Source organism: Coptis chinensis, chromosome 3 (genome assembly GCF_015680905.1).
Source record: "Coptis chinensis isolate HL-2020 chromosome 3, ASM1568090v1, whole genome shotgun sequence".
Classification (NCBI taxonomy): domain Eukaryota; kingdom Viridiplantae; phylum Streptophyta; class Magnoliopsida; order Ranunculales; family Ranunculaceae; genus Coptis; species Coptis chinensis.
In genome coordinates, this window is record NC_141458.1 from 104779494 (window position 1) to 104791914 (window position 12421).

The 12421-nt window shown below is 34.0% G+C and overlaps 1 protein-coding gene across 4 annotated transcripts in view; it reads left to right on the forward strand.

The window, feature by feature from the left end:
- Window positions 1-12421, forward strand: part of LOC147512485 (G protein-coupled receptor 1-like) — a 52841-nt gene that overhangs the window by 29132 nt on the left and 11288 nt on the right. Inside the window, exons 1-6 of one of the 4 annotated variants that reach the window (XM_086595503.1) lie at window positions 8127-8544; window positions 8965-9119; window positions 10198-10373; window positions 10455-10610; window positions 10819-10885; window positions 12007-12106. The exons of 1 other annotated variant lie outside the window; for it this stretch is intronic. In XM_086595503.1, the coding sequence (XP_086451629.1) occupies window positions 12020-12106 (87 nt within the window). In that variant the 5' untranslated portion in view covers window positions 8127-8544; window positions 8965-9119; window positions 10198-10373; ... (1 more) ...; window positions 10819-10885; window positions 12007-12019. Of the gene's footprint in view, window positions 1-8126; window positions 8545-8637; window positions 9120-10197; window positions 10374-10454; window positions 10611-10818; window positions 10886-12006; window positions 12107-12421 lie in introns of those variants that run through there. 2 more of the 4 variants (XM_086595500.1, XM_086595501.1) reach the window with 2 other exon arrangements.

Consider the following 12421-nt stretch of genomic DNA (forward strand, 5'->3'; position numbering starts at 1 on the left):
AACGAGTATTAAATATAAATTTAGTAATTTAATAATTTAGTATTAAATTGAGATTTTGGAACAGGGCCAATAGCGTTTTCAGCCTAGATAGATAAATTCTTTGACTTTCAGGGGCTCTATAATGACACCTTCTCCTTGACATACTGGTTGATAAAATTACATCGCAGCATTAACATTGTACTTACGACTTTTATGTGTTTACTCGAATCTAGTGATTCTAAACTGAGCCTAAATACAAATGTCTAGAAAGTTCAGTTGACCCTTCCGTTAACTTAAAATTCACAGTGTATATCGGCGCTGCGAGTAGTTTTAGCAGCCAATGCTAAATCTGAAAATCTGAAACCATTGTTATAAATCAAGGAGTAATTCGCAACCCCTCAATCTAGGAGGAACATTCCTTAAACAAAAATCATGAGCATTTATTTGATACAAATTCAAAGATCAACCATAAATCTACAAGCAAAAATGTTATTATTATTATTTGTTTGTAATCATTTTTCATTTGTCCAATTCTTTGATGGGGGCCTTCTTTAAATTACACAACTATTCTCTGCAAAGTAATTGGAATGCTCTTTGCTTTTTAAGGTGTGAACAACGTATCTTGACAAAACTATGTGAATTATTGGTGTTCGAGACAAAGTTTTTTGAAAAGATGGTAGAATCGTGGAATCAGTGGACTACTTTTGTAAATTAGAGATAACAACGAACCTGAACGGCTTATCTTTTGCCAATAGAGCGTCTTCTCTTTATGTTGTTTTACTTCTCCAATGTGATATTCATTACCTGATCACTTATCGCTATGGCTCATGGCAGTAATCTCTGGTGTGTTGGAGCAATTGCGTTCGATCCTACAAACAGAGGTGAATCTATTGGCAGGTGTACGTAAAGAAGGCGAAAAACTTGTTAGAATATCTACTATCTATATACTAAAGCAGAGACCTCTAATTGAGGATTTTCTCTTTCCTATGTGACACTCTAATATGAAAGAGTTAGTTTTTTCTCTCTCCTATGTGACACTCTAATATGAAAGATAGTATTTTCTAATAACCTACAATCTCACATATATAGAACCTTTTAGGAGAGTTTGAGTGTATTTCTAATTATTATATTTGGAGAGTTTGAGTGTATTTCCAATTCTTACATATTTGATCAAATAAAAAAAAAATTGCTAAAAAATAGGTGATTTGTAAAAGGTTATTTCCTCTTATGAATCAAACACTTTTAGTGTTCCAATTCTTATATATTTGATCAAATAAAAAAAAAATAGGTAATTTGTATAATTCCTTATTACAAATCATACAATTTTAGTGTCTATGATAAAACACCGACTTATTTCGAATATATTCTTAACACGACCTCAAAACATAGTTAAAAACAATTATACAAAAAATAACATCACAAAATATATAATAGAAAATGAAAAAAAAAATAACAGCAAAGCAATAATGACAAATATTTTTAAAAATTGCTAAACAATAGGTGATTTGTAAAAAGTAATTTTCTATTACGAATCAAACACTTTTAGTGTTCCAATTCTTATAATATTTAACGGAAAATCAGAAACTGGATGCAAATGCAAACATTAAACTAATCTTAAAAAGTAATTAATATAAAATTTGAATATATATGGATACAATTGTATTAAACTAACATCAAAGAATAATTAACGGAAAATCAAAACTTGGATGCAAATACATCAAACTAACATAAAAAAATAATTGTCGGCAAATCGGAAACTGGATGCAAATGCATTGAGCTAACCCTCAAAGATTAAATTAATAGAAAATCAGAAACTGGATGCAATTGCATTGAATTAACATCAAAGAAAAATTAATTATTAATTGGAAACATGATGCAAATGCATGGAACTAATATTAAAAAATAATTAATAGGAAATCGGAAACCGGATGGAACTGCACTGAACTAATCTCAAAAAATAAACTGGATGCAAATGCATTGAACTAACCTCAAGAAATAATTAATGGTAAATAGGAAACTGGATGCAAATTCATTGAACTAATCTCAAACAATAATTAATGAGAAATCGGAAACTAGATGCAAATGTAACTTTATCAAATAATAAACGAGAAATCATAAACTGGATGCAAATGCATTAAACTAATCTCACAGAATAATTAATGGGAAATCAGAAACTGGATGCAAATGTATTAAACTGACCTCAAAGAATAATTAACAGGGAATTGGAAATTAGATGCAAATGTATTGAACTCATCAAAAAGAATAATTAACGAGAAATCAGAAACTGGATGCAACTGCATTGAACTGATCTAAAAAAATAAATAACGGAATTGGAAATTGGATGCAATCAGATTGAACTAACCTCAAAATATAAATAACTTAAAAATCGAAACCGGATGCAAATACATTAAACTAACCTCAAAACATAGTTGGGTTATATGTTGTGGGAATGTCTCGGTAAGTATAGTTTTGCATTTAAAATGATGTTTATCTTATCTCTTTCCGTATGATTGGGAACTCTTTGCTATTCAAGTAGCTACAATATATATGAACTTCACCTTATTAGGCAATCTCACAAAACTTCAATTAAACTTCAATTATTAAACAACAAAATGAAGTTGAAGGGTTTTATTAAAGGTACATGAGTTATTTTTTTTTAATGGAGAATAAGGTTTTCACGTTATAAGAAATTTGGTTGAGTGATTAATATAATATTAATATATAAAAGTTTTGCATATTTACAAATATTTTTCAAAATAATTAATATAACAACACCCGTTCGTAGATAATCTTTGAAGATTCTACATAGTAAGTCATGCATAATTTAAATAATAATTAATGGGAAATCGGGAACTGGTAATCTTCAATGATCCCACATAGTAAATCAAACATAATTTACTTTTTATGTCATGTTTGCAAGGACACTACAGATGGATCAGTAGAAGTTGGTATTATACACCACATTGGATAATTAAAAGGAAATCGGAAATTGGATTCAAATGCATAACTGAGCTCAAAGAGTAATTAACGGGAAATTGGAAACTTTATGCAAATGCAATAAACTAAACTAAAAAAGTAATTAACTAGAAATTGAAAACTGGGTGCAATTGCATTAAACTAACGTCAGATAATAACTAAATGGAAATTAGAAATTGTATACAAATCATTGAAAAATATTTAATGGCAAATCGGAAACGATATGCAAATACATCAAACAAACCTCATATAATAATTAATAAGCCAAGAAATCGGAAACTGGATGCAAATGCATTGAACTAAACTCAAAAAATAATTAACATAAAATATAAAACCGAATGCAACTGCATTAAACTAACCTCATAGAATAATTGGTGGGAAATCGGAAACTAAATGCAAATGCATTGAAATAATCTCAAAAAATAATTAACGGAAATCAAAACCGTGATATAATTGCATCGAACTAACCTCAAAGCATAAATAATCAGAGACTAGATGCAGATGTATTGAACTAACCTTAAAGAGTTATTAACGGGAAATCGAAAACTAGATCCAAATGCAATGAACTAATCTCAAATACTAATTAACTAAACATTGAAAAATGGATGAAACTACACCGAACTAACCTAAATGAATAATTATCGGAAATTATAAATGTGATGTAACTGCATTGAACTAACCTCAAAAAATAATTAACGATAAATCGAAAACTTGATGCAAATGCATTGAACTAACCTCAAAGAACAATTAACATAAATTCGAAATTGGATGCAACCGCATTGAACTAACCTCAAAGAATAATTAACAAAACCAAAAACTAGATGCAACCGCATTAAACTAAAATAAGATATTAACTAACGGAAATCAGAATTGGATGCAAATGCATTGAAATATCCTCAAAAAATAGTTAACCTAAAAATCGAAAAGTCGAATGTAATCTGATCGACCGACCTCAAAGCATAAATGTCGGTTTTTAGCCTTCTCACATGAGTAATTACGAGTAATTAGGAACCCAAAATGAAAGTGAGTTTAAAAAAACAGACTCTTACATGTATGCAAACCGTGATAGAAATTGTAAACTATCGAACTAACCTAGAAAAACAATTAACGTGAAATCAAATTGGATGAGATGTATTGAACTAACCTCAAAGAGTAATTAACGAGAGATTAGAGAACGGATGCAAATTCAATAAACTAATCTCAAATACTAATTAACTAAACATAAAAACTGGATGCAATCAGATCAATTAACCTTTAATGAATAACTAACGGGATATCATAAAATGGATGCAATTGCAATCAACTAACCTTAAATAATAATTGATGGGAAATCGAAACTTGATGCAACCGCATTGAACTAAACTCAAAGAATAATTAATGAGAATTTGGAAACTGGATGCAACGCACTACATTAAACTAACCTCAAAGAATAATTAATGAAAAATCATAAACTTGATGCAAATGCATTCAACTAATAACCCTAAAATATATTTGTATTATATGTAGGGGGAATAAATGTCTCGACAAATATAGTTTTGCATTTTAAGTAATGTTTATCATACTTCTTTTATTGTGATTGGGAATGCCTTGCTATTCAAGTAGCTTCAATATTATCTTCACCAAATTGGACATTCTCAAAAACTTCAATCAAACTTCTATTGTTAAAACTAACAATGAAAAGAAGTCGATGAGTTTTATCAAAGTTTAATGCTTCCTTTTTATAGAGAGTGGTGCAAGAAATTTAATTGAGTAATTAATATAATTTTCATATCTCATAGCTATGCATAGTTGCTAATATTTTTTAGAATAATTTAATATAACGGCACTGCGTCAGTAGGACACGTTCATGTGATAAATCTTTTCAAGTGGGAGTAGTGTATTCTTTGAGGATATGAAAACAATCAATCTATTTTAGTGATTTGTACACATTAGTAAATATCGAAGGGTGTGATGATTTACCGATAAATCACCATAAATCTAATAAAACTATTATACAAGCTAGATCGAGTTTAAGATAATTTTATTTGAAAATTACGGATTAATATCCTAAACCACAAAGTGAAGAGGCTATCTCAATTTGATCCCTTAGTTTCTAAGTACTTATACACCATAATCATTTGCTCGGCTATCTCAATTTGATCCCTTAGTTTCCAAGTACTTATGCACCATAATGTTGCTCATTAACGATTGCCGGTTTATTTTCAATAAAAATATATTTTGATTCGAAAAATTTCTTTGCTAAATCACCATAAATCTAAAAAACTATTATACAAGCTAGATCGAGTTTAAGATAATTTTATTTGAAAATTATGGATTAATATCCTAAACCATAAAGTGAAGATGCTATCTCAATTTGATATCTTAATTTCTAAGTACTTATGCACCATAATCGCTTCATTAACATATTTCGATTTATTTTCAATAAAAATATATTCCGATTCGAAAATTTGTGTGAGACATTTTATAAAGCCTTTTCAAAGACACAAAATATTTAATAGATAGAGGGCATATGCCCGTCCAAAATCTAGTTTGTATTGAAACAACTACTAAAGTATAAATGTATAAATGTATAACAAGAGATGCTAGTAGGGTGTAAAACGGCCCTCAAGCCCTCGGCCCCCGGCCCGACCCGCCCATAGACTAAAAAAGCCTTCAAATTTAAGCCCGCGATGCAATTTGAGGAAGGGTCAACCCGACCCCTCATGTTTTGAGGGGAGGGTAAAGGCCTAGATATGGAAACATGAGGGCTGCCCCTCACCGACCCTCCAAAAGCCCCACAAAGCCCGTATTAAGGCCCTCATTGATATTTAGATTTTCTAAACAAAATTACATTATAATACCCTTAGGGTTTTAAGTTTTACTTATTATTACATAGGGTAGAAATGTAAATTTCAAGTATAGTAGTTGATATAATGAAGTCTTGTAATGAAGGTTCTCTCTCTTGTAATGAATATATCGTTAGAATATGTGAATATATTCTATAGGATCTGAAGATTATATGGATATATCTCTATCCTATATAATATATTCATATATTCTATTGTATATGTTAATGAAGTTTGATAGGTTTTCAAGAATTTTTGTAATGAACATGTTAATCCGGTTAATGAAATTTGATAAAACCAAATATGTTAATGAAGTCTAAACAAGTCAGATTCAAGAGTTTTGAATAATCGACATGTCCAGGATACCGCCCCGAGGCCGGCCCATAGTATTCTAAAGGGGGCCGAGGTGAGGGCAAGGGCTCTATAATTCAAGTGTTGGCCCGCGGGCCCGACCCTCATAAAGATAAAGGGTTTCAAGCTGCCCCTCAAATCATATGGGCTTTATGATTTGAGGGCGGCCAATGCCAATAGAAAGAATGAAGAGACAAGGACAACAAGAATCGGAATAACCAAAGGTGCGGATTAAGTCGCCCTTAAGGAAAGATTTCGTCCCTTCTAGTAGCGAAGGCGGCGATGGCGTCTTCCTCACAGATTCAATGGTTAATGATACGGTCGACTTTGCACTAGAATAGACTACCCTCTAGAACAACAATATAACTCTCTCTGGCGGCTACAGGAAGAAGAGAAGAATAAAAAGACTGGTCTGTTTCTTGAGTTTCTCATAAAGTCAATTCTCTCTATAGACTCACAGTCCTATTTATAGAGGTTAGGTCGGTCTCCTAAACAGATAAGGAAGAGAGACCAACTCGAACACCGAAACTTACTGCTCAAGAAAAAAGCAAAACAAGTTTAGGCTATTGGTCAAACCACTACCCACAATAGTAAGCCCAAGCCCAAGCCCAAGCCTGAACCCTACCCAATGTGGTGGATAACGAATGTGGGACTATCTACTATGCACTAAGTGGAGAGAACACCATTTGTTCATCTTCTCCACTTTGCACACACACTAGTATTTAGAAATACACAAGAGATTCCAACAAAACTTACTGATACACTCTCTCTTATCCGAGGAGTGCTTGAGGATGTAGAGGAAAAGCAAGCTAAGAACGGAGCAGTGAAGGTCTGGTTAAAACAACTCACACGCATCTCCTATGTTGCAGACGATGTATTGGACGAGTGGAAAACCGAAATTCTCAGCTCACATACTACTTGATGTCGACTATGCTCCCCTCAGTGAGAAGGTTTGGTCCTGCTTGTTTTCTCTATTTTCCTGTTTAAAAAGTGATAATGTACACAATGATTTTGGTAGTAAGATGATTGACATAAACGAAAGACTAGGGACTGTCAAAGATATAGCTAGCGTTACTTCATCTCACTGAAAGGCAAAGTCGTGAAGAACCTCGACCGGTAATGAGCTCTTTTGTTGATGATTCTGAAATATATGGTCGTGTTGATGATGTATATAGTATAGTAAGCATGTTACTGAGTGAGACTAGTCATCATGATTCACATGTCCCACTCATCTCCGTAGTTGGTACAGCGGGTTTCGGCAAGACGACACTCGTGCAAGTAATCCTAAAAGATGGGCAAGTGACGAACAACTTTGAAAAGTTGATGTGGGGGTGTCTCGAAGCCTTTTGATCTTGAAAGGGTGGCCAAATCTATTATTCAACAAGCTACTGGTGGTGTCCCTAGTACTGTAGCATCACAAGATCTGCATGAACGTTTGTCTGAGTCCGTACAAAGAAAGAAGTTCCTTCTTGTGCTAGATGATGTATGGACCTATGATCCTGAGATTTGGAGAAAGTTGAAGGTCTCACTAAAAGGTGGTGCATATGGAAACAGAATAATAATTACTACTCGAGATGAAAACATTGCAAAGAGGATGAGCTCCACCTATATCCATAGGCTTGGACAATTGTCTAGGGAAGAGTGTTGGTCATTCTTTAAACATATAGCTCTCAGGAAAAGACAAGACGATAACGAAAAGTTTGAAGAAATTGGAAAAAAAATTGCCTGGAACTGTAAGGGTGTCCCTCTAGCGGTAAAGATTATCGCAAGTCTTATGTTCCTTAAAGAATCCGTACTAGAATGGGAAGATGTACATACAAGTGACATATGGGATGTAATGTCAGAAGATGAGCATGGTTTTTTACCTTCTATTTTATTAAGTTATTATGCATTGCCTTCGCATTTGAAGCGGTGTTTTTCTTATTGTGCTGTCTTTCGACAAGATGTGGAAATAGATAAAGATGAATTGGTCAAGCTTTGGATGGCGCAAGGGTTTTTTAGCTATGATAGCTCTAAAGATCCAGAGAAAATTGGTACATGGTATTTCAATGATCTCACGATGCGCTCTTTGTTCCAAAAATTTAAAAAAGACAGTGAAGGCAGCGTCATTGGTTGCAAGATGCATGACCTTGTGCATGATATGAGGTGGATACTAGTGCGCGTCTTAAATTATTTATATGTCAGAAGAACTTCCAGATGAGATGGACAGATTGTTACATCTGAGACTCCTCAATTTGTCTGACATGAGGATAAAGGAGCTACCTGAAACAGTATATAATCTATTTAATTTACAGACGTTGAAACTAAACGGGTGTAGATCTCTCAAAAAAACTCCCTGAAAGAATTGGAAAATTATGTAATCTCAGACATCTCGAACTTGAAAAAACTGATGAGTTGAGTTATTTCCCACGGGGTATGGATGAAATAAAGCTTCCAATAAGAAGAAGAAGGTTTCATCATGCCCTGTCTTTGTGAATTGGAGATCATTTCTTGCCCTAAGTTGAAGGTGGTGCCGCACTACTTGTTTTCTCCCGCACTCAGAAGTCTAAAGATATGGTATTGTCCACAACTGACGGGGAGGCAACCTTGCCTTCCTCCCCTCCTTGAAGAGCTGGAATTATGCTGGGATACAGGTTTTCTTTCAAAGTCAATCAGTGGAATTGGTTCCCCCGACACCACCAACAACGAAAATGACTACCCAAATCTTCACCCTTTCTCCATCTTTTGGTTTACACAGTCGTCACTTCCCCAGGGCTTCAACCAACTCACTGCAATTCAAACATTGGACTTTAGATTTTGTAGATTCCTTGACTTCAACTGCTGAGAATTACAGGTTGTCCAATTCTGAAAGAACGCTGCAGAAAAAGAGAAAGCTGGACCACCAATTCCCACATTCCAAAGATTTCATCCCAGAATAACCGATTGATCTGTAAGCTAGTGACTTGTTCACCTGCAAAGAACAATCATGAATCAACACAACCCCAACAGGTAATTGATTTTAAGATTTTCAAACTCCCTCATTTAAACGACTTGTTGTTATTGCTGCCACCATTGTTACTCCAAAGGTATCATCTTTTCATTATTACTGGGTTTGTGTTCTCAAATGTGAAGTTTAATTACTGCCTTCGTTTTTCAAATGTGAAGTTTTCTTCTTCTTCAGTTACTTCCAGTAGTAATAAAAATAAGAGGTCATTTAAACGACTTGTTGCTTTAGAAAATTTATCTTTGTTTAATGGGTGTGTGTGAATTTTGTCAAGTAGGATGTTATTGGTACTGTGAAAAGGATTGGAGAGGTAAATGTTTGTTTAATTGCGTTTGTGATATATGGAATCATGAGTTAGTGTATAGTCACTGTAACACGTTTTACCAAGCATGTAGTAATTATGTTTTGTGCATGTTTTAATGGAATTATTAAAGAGGAATCCCATTGAATTGTTCGGTGTTTGCATTGTTTCAATACAATTGTTTATCGGAAAGAAGTTCCAGTGGAATGTTGTTTTTCGTAATCTTTTATTAATATACTACCAAATCGCCATAAGAAGTTGTCTTTTTTATATTTCGAACCTGCAAAATGAAAATGAGCTTTTACTGTTTTTGTTAATTCTCTGAACGAGCTGTGGTGAGGTGGAGATGGTGCGTTTTGAAATTCTCTCTGACGCTGAAAATGTCTTTGTTTTTAAGTAGTAAACCCTCTGTAAAGAGTGCTGTTTTGTTGTCTTGACTCTCTTTTTGATGAATTAGGTGTGAATGTGTGAGTTTATTGTTTCTTGTTATAAAAGTATCAAATGAAGAGTTCTACATTTCTTAATTAATTTCATCTAGTATTTTATTTATCTAGTATTTTATCTACGCTTCTTTTTATTATTGGCCATTTGGCTGAATGACAATGGTTTTTGGAAAATAAGTTTAAGAGAAAGAAATGATTTGTTCAGTTTTGCATAGAAAATTAATGGCATGCATTTTATCTGTAGTTGCTTCCAGTGGAAAATGTGCAAACGTGTAAGTTTAAGTTCTTCTTTCTCATTCGGTTACATTGCTCATCCTCATTTCTTTTTCAACTGTGCAGTACACTTCTGTCAGCCCTTGGGTGGCAGAGTCCTTGTTAAGATCAAGTCTGCCGAGGAGAAAACTGTAGGAGGTATTTTGCTTCCTTCAACAGCCCAATCAAAACCACAAGGAGGTGAGCTTGTTGCTGTTGAGGAGGGTAAGACTCTCGGGAAGAACAAGCTTGAAATTACCAAGGTGATTTCACAGCGCTTTCCAATGCTCTGAACTGTTTGTTTGAGTATTCTTTTTAATTTTGTTTTTTACCTTGTTGCCTAGATTGGAGCACCAATTTTGTATTCCAAATATGCTGGGACAGAACTCGAGTTTGATGGATAAACTCATCTTTTATTGAAGGAAGATGACATTGTGGGTATTCTTGAGACTGACGAAGTCAAAGATCTCAAGCCTCTAAATGACCTAGTTTTATTCAAGGTCAGATAAATTCATCCTATGTATATTGTAACTATTGTTATTAATCCAGTGATTGAAGAGTCCTTAACTAGTGGAACTTAAGAAAAGGTACTGTTTTTTAAGGTTCTCCAGGCTTGATCTATACAAGTAATTTCATTAAAGTTAAACACGTGCATTAAAATGATATTTTAATTTGATATTCACTTTTAGCTGGATTACATTGTTTTAGGTTGCTGAGGTGGAGCAGAAAACTGCTGGTGGCTTGTTCTTAACTGAGGCTAGCAAGGATAAGAACTGTAAGTGGTCTTTGACATACCTTTTGTCCATAGCTGTCCAAATTAATTTCTTAATAATGAACGTTGTGAGGTTACGGGGGTAACTACTACTCTAGTACTAAATGATGCACAGTTTCTTCATATCTACGGCATTGCTGTATAAAAAATGCATTGTGGCTGAAGCCTCATGGTGTGCCGGTTCAGCCAGGTTTACCAAAAAAAATTGCCAATTCAAGCATGAGTCTTGCCGGTTCTTTGCTGATCCGAATCATCATTGACATTCTGAATCGTTCATCACAACGTGCTAAATCTTCTACATATAGTTAAATCTATCTCCAGTGACTAAGGTGTCGTTTGTTTTTTGGGTCTAAAGCTGACTCCGAATCTGACTTCTTATTAGGAGAAAAAAATAGGAATATTGAGGGGCGAAGAGTTTGGTGGAGAGAGAACCCTCCACAAAGAGAGTTAAAATCTGATCAAATAAATCAGTGGAAAACGAGCATGATAAGTTTTGTCACATTTGTCACATCTTTATCGAGAGCTTTCTCTCCAACAAATTCCCCATCGTGTAAAGTCATGCTACCGTAAACTTCTTATCCCATTACCTAGCCAGATTCGTAATTAGTTTCAGACATAAGAAGCAAACGGCACCTTAGTAAATAAAGGGACAGTATGTACTTGGTACTAGTAAAACTCTCACACTTCACCTACCAGATGTTGGTTTTGAGTTTGCTGCCGCAGCAGTATTAGATACACCTATTTCTCGGTGGTGTTGGCTTAGTGATGTAGGACAGTAACATGATTTCTAATTAGGAATAGTCCGTATCTTATTCAGTTTAGAAACTATTTAATTAGTTAATTAGTCCTAATTTAGTTAGGATTTCCTTTTTAGTATTCTTTCTAGATTTGAATTAGTAACATAGTAGTCTATATAAGAAAATCATACGATGTAAACATTCATTCAATATCAATAAACTTATTCAAATTTTCTAGTACCTTTAATTTTAAATCACTTCCAGTTCGTCACTTAGAAATTAGAATTTGATTTTGTGAAAATTTGTTTTGCAGCTAGTATAAGCTGCATGGCTCCAAGGGCATTCAATCTCTATAGACCACCTAATTTCCCATATTTATTTTAACAGGTGACCTGAAATCATGATCACCTTCAGTCCTTCACAAAGTTATCCATGCAGATTGGCATCCCTCTTAAGCATGCGTATCCCATCTTCAGATTTTGGGAAGGTATATTAACTTTACCCTAGCCCATCTTTAGACCAAAGTTCATTTGGGTAGGATTATCAACTTTGCCCTATCACGTATTGTCTATATCTCTACTACTTATAAGTGGCGTGGCCTAGCTAGCCATATAAGCTGTGTATCGGTTCTGCTCATCTGCTGTTTTATAGACACGTGTATAATTTTAGCCGTCTGAGCCGGAACTTTGATGTTTTTGTGAGACAAAAATCTGTTCAATTCTGTTTTTAGTGTGATAGTGTCTGACTTTCTTTTTGTTTGGCCCTACAGCTAAAGCAACATTAGAAAAAGTGAGACAAATGT